The sequence below is a fragment of the Netta rufina genome (assembly GCF_964035555.1).
Source record: "Netta rufina genome assembly, chromosome: 13".
Lineage (NCBI taxonomy): Eukaryota > Metazoa > Chordata > Aves > Anseriformes > Anatidae > Netta > Netta rufina.
Genome location: NC_140136.1, coordinates 13,577,181 through 13,594,298, shown reverse-complemented (window position 1 = coordinate 13,594,298; position 17,118 = coordinate 13,577,181). Strand labels below are relative to the sequence as shown.

At 37.1% G+C, this 17,118-nt stretch overlaps 1 protein-coding gene across 1 annotated transcript; it reads left to right on the top strand.

The window, feature by feature from the left end:
• Positions 1–268: 268 nt before the first annotated feature.
• On the top strand, positions 269–13,344 carry DNAAF1 (dynein axonemal assembly factor 1; the record flags this gene model as incomplete). The annotated part of the gene is made up of 12 exons (XM_084294842.1): positions 269–404; positions 601–732; positions 1,236–1,371; positions 2,862–2,953; positions 3,865–4,086; positions 4,826–4,992; positions 5,261–5,382; positions 5,968–6,182; positions 7,991–8,100; positions 10,791–10,859; positions 12,583–12,952; positions 13,247–13,344. 12 exons carry the CDS (start codon positions 269–271, stop codon positions 13,342–13,344), a joined length of 1,869 nt encoding a protein of 622 aa, XP_084150968.1.
• Between the last annotated feature and the right edge of the window lie 3,774 nt (positions 13,345–17,118).

The following is a 17,118-nucleotide window of genomic DNA, read 5'->3' as shown; positions in this document are numbered from 1 at the left end:
AAAAGCGACTTGCTCCACTTTTGGGGTCTTCACTGTGTTCTTCACTGCTCTGAGGGAGATCTGCAATGGGCAGGATGTGTTGCGTGTTCCCCCCCCCACACCTTTCAGGTTCTCCACAGTGAGAGGTTGCCACAGGGCAGGCTGGATAATCTTGTCCTGTCTTTTATCTGCAACAGGTTCTCCTGCTAAAGCCATTAGCTTGTCTGGCAGTTGGATTTTAAGTCAAACACCGACTTGAGTTGATTTTGTCTAAATCACATCTCATAAAATGCAAGCACAAAATGGAGACTTGGACGCAGGCCTCGGAGGGGAGGTCATTGCCCAAGGCGTGGTGGGAGAGCCCCCGAACAACACGGGGCACGACTTGACCCACACAGAACATGAAGGAAATGCTGTCAGCACAGGTCAGCTCTTCCACTTGGGTTGCTAGGGTAAATTTAGGGATTTTTTTTTTTCCAGTTTCTTTAATTTTCTTTTTCTGGAGGTATACCTTTTGTATTGGAGTCATACATCTAGCTTGACCTCTAGAAGTTTTAATTAAAGCCATATGTAAATGATCTGGTACAATCATTTTGTTTGCACTGTCTCTTTCACTGTCAGGACTACGAGCACAACTAGATGGTGAAGAGCAAGAATCTGAAAGAACTATTGGAAATGCAATTACTCAAACACAGTCCAATGACAATTTGAATGAGTATAGCACTGGAGACACCCTCGAAAGAGTACGAAAAGGTAACTTTGTGGGAGCTAGACAAAAAAAAAAACAGTGTTTGCCATGACTCAGATAAGCCCACTATCATGGTCTCTTTATATGCAAATTCAGCAGTCATCTTAAACTCAAATTATTGTAAATTAAATGTAATATTCTGTAGATGTCTAAGACCATAAGAGCACTGGTGCCAGTAGTTTATTATCATTGTACATTGCGATAATCCTTCTTAAGAATAGTGGGTACTACCTCACTTCCAGATTTAAACAAGTGCAATACTTTAACAGTTTATTTTGCTACTAGTTGTTTTACTACTTTTGTTCTATAGAAAATTAAGCCTCCCTCCATCAAAAAGATCATCAAATGTTGTGGTTAGAAAACATCTTTTCTTGAAATTCACCTTCAAGTGTTCTTTGGTATTTCTCTGAAGTAATTGGAAACATGACACTTTTTCCCCAACTTATATTCTTGAACTTCAATTTTTTTTTTTTTTATTATTATTATTTTTTTTTTACTTACAATAAAGATGTTAAAACTCAAGAGAAAGCCTTCAACTGTATGTCCAGAGCAGATCAACAGAATGAACAAAAATCAGATGGTGATCACAAGTCAGTAACCAGTTCATTCAGTCAAAGGACAGAAGAAAAGGGGGGCTGTGTAAGGTAATATATTGGTTAGTGATTTATTTTTTTTTTAATTTTAAATCATGGCATCATTGAAGGCAATAGAGTTTCACTATTTTACATATTAATCTTACCTCAAGAGAATGATTTCTTTGAAGATGAACTTGAGACTAATTGATAAATCAGGAATTGTTGGTATTGCTAGTATCTGTACTGCTTTTTTTTTTTATGGCTGCAGTAGCAAACTGCCTTTTAAATACATGATGTAATCTATTTAATGGATCCGAAAAAAATTGTGCCAACTCTTCTGGGGGTCTTTTGTCAGATTTGACCACTTCTCAATATGAATTCAGACAGTGCATTGTATTAATTCATCTCAATGTAAATATTATAGTTGTCAAGATAATTTTTAGCAGAGGGAATTCAGATACCTGAACATGCCTGTTCTGTTTAACATGCTTGTTCTATAGGAGACAGTTACAGTCCTTTAAAGCCAAGGGAAAGACTCTCTCTGAATTATCAGGAAGTAGATCAGACTGTGCAGACATAGAAAACTTCATCATCACTGGCTAATCAGGTTACCATGCTTCAAAATTAAATTTTTATGAAGAATGATGTCAGAGAGCAACAATTGCACATAAGATAATTAGTGTTCTTATGGAATACATTTTATGATCCTATAATTGCCTGAGAATGCTGATCATTTGATTAAGTGCTACTGTAAATAGCACAATGAAAGTCAGTGTAATACATTGCAACTACATAGCATTCAATAATGTTCCTGGGCTCACAATGCAAGAAAATGGTACATATTTAGAGGTTTGGTTTAAAGTTTATAAACTCCAAGATTTATGGAGCAGTAACTGGCTGACAATCATATTTTATATTGCCCCAAGAACTCAATTGACTAGTTGGATGACTGTATTAGAGTTTTGGTTCCTCAGCAGTATCAAGAATTTCAGTGTGGTAAGCAACAATATTTAAAAGAAAATAAATTAAATTAAAAAAAAAAAAAGGTACACCTTCACTGCTTCTATTCTTTTTTTTTTTTTCTTGTCCATTTTGAAAATATTTTCTTGCCAAGAAAATCTTACGGTTGTAAGACTTAGTCCGATAAATATTTATGGCCACAAATGCAAAGTTCATTTCATTAATATGAGATTGAGAAATGGAAAATAATCTGGGGTCATATAACAGCAAAGAGTGGAGAAAAGAAAATAGGAGAGGAAGGAACCAGAATCTAACAAAAATCGTACTGCTTTTTTTCAGGAAGATTCCCTACCTACTTTCTTTTTTTATAGTAGAAATAGAAAGAACCTGGTAACATACTTCTGACAGGCAGAAATGGAAAGACACTAAAAAAAATCAACAGCTTTTTTGCTCTGAGTATAGTCCTGAAAGCTGTAGCTATTATTCTTGCATAAAAGAGCCATTAACTATGTTGCATTAGAATGTGTTTAAAAAACAGAGATTTCAGAATGTGCACTGAAATACATTTTGTTCATTTCTGCTTCCTATTTTTATTTTAGAATGACAAAAAAGATTCTGCGAGACATTTGTAAGCAGCAGAAATTGTACTTGACCCCATCCTTAAATGATATACTTTACTTGCATTATAAAGGTAAGGTGTGGACAAGAGTGTATAGATTTATCATTCTTAAATAGTTTTCTAGCATATTCTAATATCTAGTTTATGGCTAACTGAGGTAAGGTATAAAACATTCTTTTAAATTACAAACATAATTTAATTTGATAAAACAATGTAATTTAGAAACAAAATAATTCAATATGAAGGTGGATAAGTGAACTGATTATACATGTAGACTTAATTCATTTTGGGAACTCATTCAAAGGATCAATAGGAGTCAAGAAAGACTATTTTTTCAAAACAGAAGCCTCTGAAAAAATTATATATTAACGTGCTGGTCTAGGTTGCATTCAGAAGAAAATATATGCATTTTTTCTTTTTAAATATGCTTGCATAAAGAAGTTTTTAATTAGCTTTTGAGACATAAAAATGCTCAGGAAGAAAACAAACAGTAAACAAACTGCATGTTCTCAAATACTACTGAAAGAAAGAGCAGTTGCTAGAATGAACATGGATCATCCAGTTCTGATCTTTGAGCAGATTTTTTGCTTTATACGGCTAGATCATAGAATATTCCGAGTTGGAAGGAACCCATAAGGATCATCGAGTCCAAATCCTGATTATTCATGATAGCATAAAGAATGTTTTAAATAAATACAGCATGCTAGACCTACCTTCTACATTTGGCCTTGTGTTTACTATTTTCTCATTATTTATTGAGAATCTAGAGGGTTGCGCAAGGTACAGACCAAAATAGGTACCTTGTAGGTACATTTTCTTCCTTTATGGACCAATTGAATCAGCAGATATATTGCCATCAATTTGAATATAACAGCTCAGAGACTGTTTCAGCAGCTCTGGTTTAAATATATTAAATAAATGTATTTTTCCAAAGACTTAGTTTTAGCCAATACAATTTCATTTTGAAATATCTTTCTCTGCAGGATTTGACCGACTGGAGAACCTTGAAGAGTATACTGGATTGAGGTGTTTATGGCTGGAATGCAATGGCTTAAGAAAAATAGAGAATTTGGAGACTCTGACAGAGTTGCGCTGCCTCTATTTGCAACTCAATTTAATTAACAGAATTGAAAATCTCGAATCCTTAGAAAAGCTGGATTCCCTCAACATCAGTAACAACTATGTCAAGACCATTGAGAATCTCTGTAAGAACTGTTGGTGCAAGATATTTTAACTTATAAGGAGCTAATATTTAAATTATAAGCAGCTAAGCTTTGACAGTTACTATTAGCGGCAGTAGATTTAAGATTTTTTTTTTAAATCGTGTTAAAATGTTGCACACTATCCAATACCAAAGTCCACAAGGTTTCCATTGAAGTCAAACCTATGTGTTATGCGGTTTAAATAGATGAGAAGACATATAATAACTACTTAAATGCAGATACCCAGAACAATATAGTATTTCCTCACTTCATAATACCATCTCAGTACTGAGCTGTTTTGCAGAGAGGCTGACGATCCAGTTTTCACTATTTACTTTACAGTTAGGATGTGCTGGCAGTTGCAGACATGATTACCAAATCTTTTATGTCTGTTGAAAGGATTTATTCCATCTTCAGCAGAAAATTAAAGAAAAAAAATCCTCTATATTATCATTTGTGTACATTAAGGGTAATTTGAAACAGAAGCTCTTGCTTTTGTGTAACTGACTAGTTCAAAAGGTGAATTGAAAACAACCAACCATCCTTAAAACAAACAACTATTTCTTGAGGTGAAGAAAGGATCTGTGGAGGCATAGCCAAAAAGCACATATAAGCAGGACAACAAATACAGAATTCAGTATAAACAATAATGTTGAAAGTGCAGTATTCTACTTGCTCCAGAAAATCACCGTGAAGCAGTGACTCTTACCTTTCCTTTCATTGCACTGTTCTTGTCTGACAGCTTGTCTGAAAGTCCTGAACACTCTGCAGATTGCTCACAACAAGTTAGAAACAGTGGAAGACATACAGCACTTGCAAGAATGCCCAAGTATTTCTGTTCTCGACCTTTCCCACAACAACTTAAGTGATCCAAATATTATAACTGTTCTGGAGGCAATGCCTAATTTGGTAAGCTGAATACAGCTGAGGGTTTGTATCATGTGTGTGGGTGAATACTATTAAAAAGCTTTGTCAGGTAGTCCAGTGCATAATGGCTGCTGGTGTAAAATGTTATTAAACGTGATTAATTTTTTAGTAGATTGCCTGTAACAACCAGGATGTTTTATTTACCACTGATTTTTGAAATGATAGGGAAACTGCATATCCAAGTTGTTGTGTGTATTTTTGTTATTTTTTTAAAACTGAACTTTGGAATTTGTTTCCCTTGTTTCTCTAGCGTGTGCTGAATTTAATGGGAAACCAAGTGATCAAGAAAATCACCAATTATAGAAAAACGCTTACTGTTCGACTGAAACAGCTAACATATCTGGATGACAGACCAGTTTTCCCAAAGGATAGGTAAGAAACAGAGACATCTTTACACAGCAGCAAGCCTCAAATACTAATGATCTTACATCCAGTTTTTAGCAATACTGTCATGCAAGGAAAGGAAGATTGACTGGGAAAATTTATTGAGGGTGGGTAACTTTCATTACAATAGAATTACACTACAGAGGTCTACATACTTAAAAGAAACTAATCCTTTTTTTTTTTTTTTTTCCCACAAGATAATTAATTATTGACCAGAATTGTTTTATGCAAAGTCCGTAGGCCACAGAAGCAAATCTTGATTTCAACAGAAACTGAACAGGTGTCAGGGAAAGCAGAGCCACGATCAGCAGTCCTGATGGATCTTTGGTGTTGTAATCACTGGCATTTGGATATCTTTGTTTCTTTTGTTGCAGTTCCACATGCAAGATAAGATAGATGTGCAGCTCTGTTGCATAAGGGATTGGTATTGCTATCTGATGGTTTGTTTTGTTTTTTTGTTTGTTTGTTTCTGTTGACGATACTTTATGCTGCTGTGAATTATTTCAAACTTCTCTTTTGTTAGAGAAATAACATTTATGACTATATTGCAGTGAGCTCTTTTGTTTTCATTAGAGCCTGTGCAGAAGCCTGGGCTGTTGGAGGGCTTGAAGCTGAGAAAGCAGAAAGGGAAAAATGGGAAACCAGAGAGAGAAAAAAAATCCAAGATAGCATTGATGCTTTAGCAGCAATCAGACAAAAAGCAGAGGAAAAGAAAAGACAGAAGAATATGGAAGAAAGAGACACAGGTGCAAAATGTGAAAACGAAGACACAACAGCCACCCTAGCAGGTTTGTGGTTAATATTTTGGAAAAGTTTGTGTCTGCTTTGATTTGAATGTTTACAATACATTAATAGTTCCCAAGCATTCAGAAACAATTTTTGAAATGTACTTACAAATTTTCTTTTCCCATACTAACTGCTTTATTTATCTTACTGCATTTTAGATTAACCAGCAAGCTTTTAAGCAATCATCACCTTTCTAACTGCTGATAAAATAAACAAAACAATAGCAAACCACGTTCTGTCTCAGCTTTTCAAGCTGTTGTGCTCTACATCAGAACAACCAGGTGCTAATCAGGGCAGTAGTGGTTCCAGCACGTATTTACGCCCTGACTTACTGCTCTTTTTTATGCCAGAAATTCTTCTGTCACAGTATTCAAGATGTCGTAAAGTCCTGAGCAATAGTAATCCCCAGTCTAGCCTTTTCTAGAACAGTATGCATGTTTTAGGATAAACAAGACTGAAGCCAATAACAAAGAAGTGCTACAGTGCAGAAGAGTCTTTGTGTGGTGTGTTTTGGCTTTTCACAGGCTCTGAAGTCAAACAGTTGACTAGCAAGTAAAACTTTTCCAGCAACGCAGTAGATTGCATAAAGTAGAGGATAACTTTGGCAATTGATCCGTCAAAATACTCAAGCATCTATTTAAATGTAGTCACTTGTGAGTCCCCTAAAGGTTAACTATAGATACCAAACAATTATTTACTACAGTGTGTTCTCTAGATGAGATTTTGCTGGGGAACTATAGATGCTGGGGAGTTGAGATGGGAAAACATTGCTGCACTGCTAGGAGGACTGACAAATCCTGAATAGCTGCTTAAACGAAGTAGGAGCTTTTGATGCATATTTTGGGATAAGCTACTAAGGCTTTGTACAGTTTGGATATCTAGAATAAGTGATGGCAGGTTAACTCAGTAGGTTAAATGAATTAATTTCTTCTGTAGGAGGATCTGCAAATTCAGATAACAACGATGGAAATTATAATACATCAGAGACATCAGATCTATCAGAAGAGCAAGAAACTCAAGAGAAGACTGAGAAATTTAGAAAGGAAAGTTTTGATGCTCATGATGAAGTGATAACACTTATACCAGACAGGGGAGATAACACAGACTTCCCACCTGAAAGTATTCCTGCAAGAATTCAAGAGGATTCATGCAAGACAAGTTCTTACAAACACTTAAACTTCAACAAGGAGCTAGCTGGTAACGTACCCAGCAAAGAATGAAACCAAAGTGTGGAAGTACAGACGATACGCCAAACTCTGTCTCAGTGTAGCTCCCCTCTGCTGTGATTCAAAACTGCTAATTCATAGCTGAAAATGTCCCGTTAAATTTCCATAGCAGTGAGTTGAAAAGCAAGTAATTCTGGATAAAATATTCTTTTAATACAAGAACAAAAAACAAATCTGAGTGTCCAGCTTGCAGCTTCTGACATGTAAAGGTGGAATTCCACTTCTCAAACATGCTAGGTTTAGTGACAGCACAGTATAGCTTACAGGCTTCCCGTGCTCCCACAAACTGTGTGTTCTGTCTGGCAGCAAAAGCTGGATGTAACACAAGAAGCAGTTCTGTGCCTTCACACATGGAAGAATGTTTTTCTTTTGTAGATGTATGGAATATAGTATTAAAAAGTGCAAATATTAATTTATAAATTTTAAGGGAGACAAAGGTTATGACGGATAGATAAAGCACTGGATTCAGCAGTGAATTCTGCAACAGTAGTCAGATCCCTAGCAATCTGGTTCTACAGTGTTGCAACATACAAAGCCTTTTATGCAGTTAGTTTTCTGCAACTAGCTATTTTTTTATTCTTCAGATTTACCAAGAGAGAATGCAGTTGCTGAAAGGGCTGTGTTTCCTGAACTGGATGAATATGCTGAAATCAAACAGATCAAGCCAGAGACACCAGAAAAACTTCGTCTTGATGTATGTATTAGATTCAGATTTTGAAAAACTAAGATTTGGGTATTGTCTACTCCCAAATTAATTCCTGTAACATCCTGGCTGAATAAAGCATACGGCTAGACTTATAATAAAGGTCCATGATTAGGAAAAGTAGAAGGAAACAAAGGAAAAATAACAATAAAGTTATAGGGTATTAATTCTTTCCAGCATGTGGAAAGGATTTACCACTGCTACCAAATTCTGGTTTGTCCTTTGGCCATAGATCACCTGAAGCTGACCTTTTAGCTCTGTGATTTCTCTGTGGAGAGAGTTAATGGGGGCTTTTATTTGAAAAATAGAAATCACAATAAAAAGAATCCAGTGAATAAATGTGTCCCTTTAGGTAAAACTCAAGTGAAATATTCATTGGAAAAGGTAAATGATTGTGGAAAAAGCATAAGGAAGAAATAGCCAGCCACTTATTGTAAATGCTCGCTAGCAATATTAGATAATATAATTAGTTCTCAAGATAAAACTTTCAGGCATATTTTCAAGAAATGCTGAATTTTCATTTTCCACATATATATTAAGTGATTAACATTTTTAATATATTCATCTATTTTCTGAGATTTCTATCTGATGATTTAAACATTTAACCATGAGGGCATGCGTAATACCACTGAAAAATACAATATGAGTGCAAAGGAATACTATTTGATATGTTCTAATTGCAACCCTACTGCTAAACAAACAGGGTCAGATTATGACACAATTAGCAACAGCAAACTTTTGAGCTTATGATTTTCCAGAGCATTTAATATACTGTTTAATCCCTTATACAGAGACATTTAACTAAATTCTTTCTGGAATGTTTTAGAAAGGTCAGTTATATCTATGCCCTTAATTTCCCAGGAAAAAAAAATCCATCCTATTACTGAAGGACCAACTCAGTGCTTTAGTAGAGGGCTTATTGCTGCATCTTCCTGTTCAGCTACTTTTAATAATCAGTTTAACGAGGACAGTGGGGAGAATTGGCAGCACATCTTAGTACATACAATATTATTTTTCAAAGATCTTGCAGGGCTGAAACAAAAGCTTTAAATACATAGCAATACTGTAGGTCCCCACGAGGTGAAGATCTCAAAGATTCAGTGGAACTTTTCTTCTTCATGCTGTATGGCACCACTGTGTAACATGGTATAAAAAGAACTCTTTACCATACATGTATGTACATGGGATTTCTTTCAACACTTAAGACCTGCGAATATTCTAAGGATAAAATTAAGGATAAAATTAAACAAATTGCATACTAATACACATTTCAGTGTTCTGTGCTACTCTGTTCTCCAACTGATGTTTAGTAATGGCAAGAGCTGCTGGCAACAGCCTCCAATACTTACGCTACTGCAGATTTTCCAGAGACAGCTAGCATTGACATGGTGGGGAATGGCTGAGAAGATGCTGTGAGTGAGAAGCTTGGAAGCAGCACTGTACACAGTGTTCGTATCCTCGCGCCTGTAGATGGTCTCAGTAGTAATATAAGGGAGAAGAGTGGAGGAGGATTTGTAATGCAGTGGTTATGACATCCCTCTGTCAAGCAGAAACAAGCCAAACGTGCAAGAACTGGTCTTTGTGCATAATCCTTGGCAGTGGTTGAGCTACATACCATGTACCTAAACCAGGATAACTTTCACCAATGAAATTAACAGCTATTTCATGTCCCTATTTACATCAAATTCTGCTCATTAATCTTGGTGTGCAAATCTTAATTTGTACACTTTTCATCACATTCTTCTAAAACTATTTGAATTCAGGACATGCTGCACTAGCCACAGCCACATCAGGAAACACATTTTATTTGTTGATTTTAATTCTGTAATAGTCTTCACACACCAAACGTACAGATTAGATGTTCCTGATGCTGCTATGCCAAGCAACTTGCTACACAAAACCAGTGAGCTCTAAAAACACCTTCCTAAAGGAGATGCTTTTACCAGTATTAGCCTGCATTAAAAATTTGGTGAAGAGGTATTACATTCTACTTGTAATTTTGTATTTCCACACCCCATTTTTGCTTTCATGTCAGTAACTTACATTTGTCTTAGATAATATTTTTTTAATATAAACATGAAATTATTGGGCTTGTCTGAGGAAAAATAATTCTCTGCAAGTTTACCATTCCACTTCCTTGATTACAAGGCTTCCACAGTAAAACACTATTTTATTAGTTGTGTTTAGATTATCAGAATTTACTGATAAATGGTTTCAAATAGACGGCAGATTTTATTTTGGCTGTTACCCATAAAGATGGATTACAGTTGAGATTAAGTATACTGAATGAGTAAGAAACAGCTAAGAGACATAAACCACATCTCCTTTAAAAATCTTTGTAGTGTCATTTTGCTTACCCATTTTCCTTCCTTCCTTTTTGTTTTTGTTCTTGTTTTTGTTTTTAACCTCCTAGTCACACAGCAGAGTAGAAAAGACCATTCCAATGACATTAAGGTTATTGCCTTCCCATCTGCTACATGTATTTCTGGAGACAGATGAATTATACTTTTCCCACATATGCTTAACAGAGAAAGATGTCATCCTGGAGAAGATGACAGCCCAGTATTTCTAGTTGTTGCCTCTTATCTGGAAAAGCATTGTGTTGATTCCCAATGAGATAGGGATGACATATTTTATTGATTAGAGCTAACTTTTCCCACTGGTTTTATGACTCTCTTCAGGAACTGCCTGATTTAGAAGATATAGATGGAAATGAATTTCCCCCAGAAGAGGAAATCTTTGTTCAAAAGGTAAGATTCTTAATTAATTCCAGTGACGAAGCTTCCCTTATGAATGTTTTGCGAAATAAGGACAACCTGAGTTGTGAAATGCTGTCTTGGAAGATACAATCAGTTCTGCACTTATAAACTAAAATGGATGTTTCATCAGATCTCGTATATCCACTTGTAAATCTTCTTTCAATTTGATTTTTTTTATATATATTTTTGCATTGTAAAAATAGGAAAACGAAAAACTAAGGTCAAATAATGCAACAGTTAAATAAAATTAACTTCTTAGTGGTATACAGCTTTTCAATGAAGATTACTGATAAAATATACTTTACTAGTACTAATATGCTGCAAAGGACTGAGTAGATAGCACAATAGCCTACTACTGAATAAAATCAGACTTTTCAACTGAAAATACAGAGACCAAAACTCCTCTGCTTCACTTAATACTACTGATATACAACGCATTCCAGCCCCACTGGTTCGTGCTCCCAACAGCATCGTGCTATGCTCAGACTAAGCTGCTAGACAAGACTATAAACAGAAACAAAAGAGGAAAAAGAAAAAGAAGAAAAAAATAGAGAGAGAGATTAAAAGGACAGCTTTGATTCTAGTGTTGCTGATGGCTCATTCTTGCCCTGCTGGAGACAGGCTGATACAGTACACATTTTTGCAACAGCTTGGAGGAACTTGTAAAGTTTTCCTACAGTCCATTTGTGTAAGGCATGGGTTTTATTTGCTCATCTTGTCACATCATCACAAAAATGTTGCAAAATGTCAGCCAACAAATCCTCCACTTAGAAGATAAGAGAAGGAATAGGACAAATATAACAAAGAGGATTAATAAAGGAACGTGTGTTAGCAACTCTCACGCTCCTAAGGGTGTTCGGTTCTTAAATGAAGTCAGGTTAGATGTTAGATTAGACACTGGGTAGAGTCTGTTAAGTAATATTTTAAAAACAGCACTAGTAAGACTCAGTATATTGTGAGAGATCCTGGAAGATGAGAACGTGTCAGTCACAGTGGTGAAATGTCAACCTCTCGGTCTTGATCGTGTTGCATCACTGCCCAAACCTTCCACTTTATATGAAATACCATTGGTTCTTTAGCAGAAATGCAGCCTTGAATTCCTGTAGCCTCCTAGTTAAGGACATTTCTTGAGCAGTGGAAGAGTCGAGGTTAAATTCCTGCTGTGACAAAGGTAAAATAATACATCTGAGCCCATGAATCCTCTTGCCCTTGTCAGTGGCTTGCTCTTGAGGCATGAGGTTTCGGGAAACTGGGGCTTTGTTTTTATTTTGTCTGATATAAAAATAAATTTGTTTTCAGGTTGGATCGAAACTAACCACTAAGTTGTAAATCAAAGAGCCAGACTACTCTGATCTAGTCTACACAATTATGATGGCTGTCATTTTTTTAAATGTGTTTGTACTCATTTTGATAAAATGATCAAAAAAAAAAAGTATTAGAGGCTACACATTGCTGAATTGCTGAAATATTCCCTTTTTTTCTTTTTTGAACTGTTAGTAGTTCATGGTCAGCTCATGGTTTATGTCTGCCATGCAGTTAACCTAAGATCAATCTGCAAAGGAGAAGAGCTGTGGGTGTGAAGCAGATCTTCCATACATTTGGGGAGAAAAGCACATCCAGGATGACAATTGTACAGATTTAGGAGATAGTTACCTATCTTTCATTTGTTATATCTAGAAGGATATATTTTCAATTACATTTTCTGCCTTTACAGCAACATCACCCAAATATTGAAATAATTTCTGAAATGACAAACGACAGCGATTCTGCCTTAGAGGAAAACACTAAAACCACATTTGAGCATTCAGTAGAAGTTCCAACAACAATTTTTTCAAATGTGTCTAAGACACATAGAGCACAAGAAAATGAGCGCCTAAGACCCTTTGTTGAAGGTTTCTTTATGGAGCCCTCTAATTCAGAAAGATACTTGGAGACCAAAGACAAACAAGCTAACCCCCAGAAAGCCTTGATACAAGAGGTTATCTCTGAACCTACTGATAAGCTACTCTTGTCATCAGCCTGCAATCAACCAGATGACCCAAGCCTGTGGGAAGGGGACAGCAAGATTACAGTTGCTTGCCCTGGTAAGATTACAGCAATACATTTAATCACAGAGTAAAAGGCGGGTGGCTTACATACACTAACATTAAGGATTTGTTGAGATCTTGTCAAAAAGCTTTAAAATCCACTGTGTTAGTTAACAACCACCTCTTCCTTTTATTTATGTGGGAAGCCTAATAAATTAAGAATTAAAATGCTTCTCTCTTTTTTACACAGAATTCCTTGTTTTGTATCACTTAAATTGGGCTCTACATTTCTTTTTCCAGTATTAAAGACTATCAGTGAGTTTCACTTGCCTTTCACTTGCTTTTTAACAGGGAATGGCAGTGATGGAGAAGTACAGACCCTGGCTGAAGGCAAAGAGTGTCCTCGTGAACCACAAGATGACAAGGACAGTAAGAGGGGATTAGATTAATCACTTTGAATAAAACAAACCAAACCTGGAACATTGTGCCTGCCTGACTGCTTAGAGTTGTTCTCCAAATGCAAAGTTCAGCAGTGGGACCATCAGTTGAAACTGACGTAACACTTTGTGGTATAAAAAATCACTGCCTTCACCATGAGGACTTCAGTGTTTCAGTCAGAGGCAATGCAGCCTCCAATGTACGACCTTCAGGGCAGAACATATGGTGATGCCAACATGAAAGCAGCACATAACCCTCTGTAACCTGCAGGTAGCAAGTGCCTTGTGTTCCCACTGACAGAAGTGCTGGAAATCCCTCATTTCTTCAGGGCAGCTGGGAGCGTTTACTACCACAAAAAATGAGGGCACTAGTGTTTTAAGGTTAAATTCCCCTCTCCCACATCCTTTCTTTTTCCTTGCCTCTTTCTAGAAATGTTTGTATCTTATGGTTTCATTACCTACATAGTTTCAATTCATAATGTAATACGTTTCTGTCACTTTAACTAAATAAAGATTCTACTTGTAACCCGATATATTTTTAACTTTTATCAGCTCACAAATATTTGTCATACCACATAGACCTCAATGACAGATCACGATTGCTTCTAATGACATTTTAAGAATCTGATATTCATAGACGTAATTGCTTATGCAAAAATAGATGTGTAAGTTGCATCCATGAATGGAAAATGTTTTTACCTTTTAGGGCAATCTGTGGTGAAGCATCTACTTATGTCTGGCATTTTCCTTATTTTTCTGTGTGATACATGTCTCAGGATCTGGATTTCAAATATAAAAATAGCCAGCCAGTCAGTAATAGACAGTTTTGCTATTAATAAGCAGACCAAAGAAATACTCTTTCATTAGCTTCTCTTTTATGGCAGTTTTGTGCCAAAGTGAAATGGAAGATGACAGCAGTGACTCCTGAACTGGCTTCCTTCTCCTTGCTCCCCCACCTTTTTTTTCTTTCCTTCTGCCCCTTCTGAAGTAGAGAACAGGTTTGTCTTAAAATGTCTTCATAAAAATCTTCTCTTTATAAAGCTGTAAATTATTCCAACAAAATTTGTGATCTCAGTCCTCAAAAATGAGGACTTTCTGCTTCCCTTCTCTGACAGAAGGATGGATAAACTCTTCTTTGAGGCTATTGCCTTGTGTATTTTTGTGCTGTTTCTACAGTGCTTTCAAAATGTATTTGTACATTGTGCATGCACAGAGGATTTCACATCACAGCGTGAACAGCAATGTCAGCATGTGCAGGATGCAATTGCACTAAGCATGATCACCTTCTGCATTGCCTGCACGTGCAGTAGCCTGGGGGGGCTCCTGACTGCCTGTGCTGGTGCTGAGCCCCCTCAAACACGGGGCCTCAGCTCCAGGGCTTGTGCCTTTGACACCTCTGTCAGCACAGGCTGAAATCATGCTGGGCATCACACAGGGGACCTGTCGCAGCCAGACTCATTGCCAGGTCAGGATGGGAGAAGAGCACGGTGACCCATTTTCAGATACCGCTCCAACAGCGCCACATTGCTGAGCCCAAGAGAGCAGAGCAGTGAACTGTGGACTCACAGTGCGATGAGGAAACCCATCTTCTTGTTGAGCTGCCACATCAAGTTTGTGTCTTTTACTGCCTGTCTTGACATTCCCTGCTTTACTAAGATGAAATAAGCAGGAAGGAGCCTATTGTCAAAACACACTGAAACAAACAAATGAACAAAAAAGATAAACCATTTATAAACAAAAGATTTACCAAAAGTAATACCAAGAGTGAAGTTCAAGAAAAAAATATTCAAAATTGCTGGTCAGATTTCAGGAACTACAGATTTCTTTACTCTGAGCCTGACCTTATGTCAAATATACCCACATTGACCAGCGTTTTTGACTAAAAACTTCATCTGCTTGCTCATTTGACATGCTAGGTCTCTCCAGCTCCTGTTTTTTAACATAGACGATCTCAGTCCATCAGTGGGCCCTACTTTATCTCACAAATGAATCTCTTCAGTTTCTGGAAGTTATTATCACTTAGCAGTGAGGACTTGGGAAGGAGGAGAGGAGTAAGGGGTAGGGAGAAAGTAGTGAGAGAAATGCCAGAACAGCACTAAATGAGAAAAAGGAAACATATTTAATTAGTGTTTTCTGTAAAACTTTACAAATGTACAGCATAGTGCAAAAACACAGTCTCAGCACATCACCTTCAAGTAAAATTAACAATGTAAAAAGCCAAGGAACACAAGCCTGCTTCGTCACAGGAGTGGTTCTTGAATGCTGCTCCTGGAGGTTACCCTCACTCCATCAATCTCTGATCTCATGTTTATAGCAGAGCAAAAAGCTTAAAGAAAAACCCAGGAACCATCCAGGAGTGGCTGCTCACAGCGAGTACAGCCTGCCACTTACCCCTATAAAAATGCTGCAGTCTAAGATGGTGCCAGGCCCCCTCGTTGACTGAGCTTTACCTTTGTCTACTCACAAGTACTCTCCTAAATGGTTCATTTTTCACCCACAACTAGACAATCCAGTAAGACACCCAAGCACATGTCCAACTTCAGGCATATGACAGACTTGATAAAAATGAGGAAAACTGCTCAAAAGCTTGAAGTTATACATCTGCTCAAAATACCTTATTGAATCAATACATTCAGCGTTAACATTAAGGCAATCTAGTGTCTGAAGGTTCAAAGAAGGATGTAAAACCTGAACAGGGATAACATACTCCATCAGGTGATAAGAGACACCAGAGAGTTTTCAATTTCCTTTGAGAAAAGAAGCAAACGGACTGCAACTCAACACGTTTCCATTGCTGGAAATGACAAAATACAGTGGCAAATGGGCTGATCTAGAGGAGCTTCCTAAGCAAAATCTGTCAAAAAGGAAACCTTGTCCATGCTACACTCAAGAACATCATCTAAATACTAGGCCAATGGGGCTGCCAGAATTTTCCCTTAGTCCTGAACACAAAAACAGTGGATGGAATTAATTCAGAAGCTCTCACAACATCACTTCTGCAAAATCTGTCCCACTACAGTGGTGACAGAGCTCCCACCACGCAGTAGCTAGCTGGGAAGAAACGGGCTCAGAAGTGAGTGTTTCTGAACTTTTCACACACTGAGAAATGGATGGAGAAATGGGCTGTGACAGGGAAGTCCATTTAAAACATGCATCTCTTATTAAGGAGAATTTGAGCTTGCATTCATCCTACATTTTTGTGTGGATGCTGCTTGACCATTCTAGATGCTCAGAAATACAATTTAGTACCAAGAATCACCATGGCGATGGAAGTTAGCAGAACATTTCTTCAAATGACATTGGCATGGTTTATACTTCCCTGTCCAAGCCCTTAGAAGGCCTGAGTTAGGTGAATTTCCTGGTCTAACTGCATTTGGGTGGCTTTCTTAAGGAAAAGCAACTCAATTAGAGGATACTGAGATAAATAATATGTTCTCATTAGAACTACAGCATAAAAAAAACAAAGCTCTGCTTTGTTGAGAAACTCAGTCGTCAGAAACCACATGGAAGAGGAAGATTCATTCAACCTTTGGAGGCTGGTCTCAAATGCACAAAGGCCAGAAGAAAAGGTAGTGGGACGTGGTAGACTAACCCTTCTGCCTCTGTCCTACACTGAGCAGGTACCTGCAGCTGAGAGTCCTCCTAAAAAGGGGCTCCAATCAATTAAACTGCTTCATCAGATTTCAAACGTTAATAAACCAACAGGCACGTCTTCAGGGGAAATAGAACAGGTCAAGGCCAAGGAAAAATGTCATCAGACTGGACATGAAATACTCAGCCAGCATT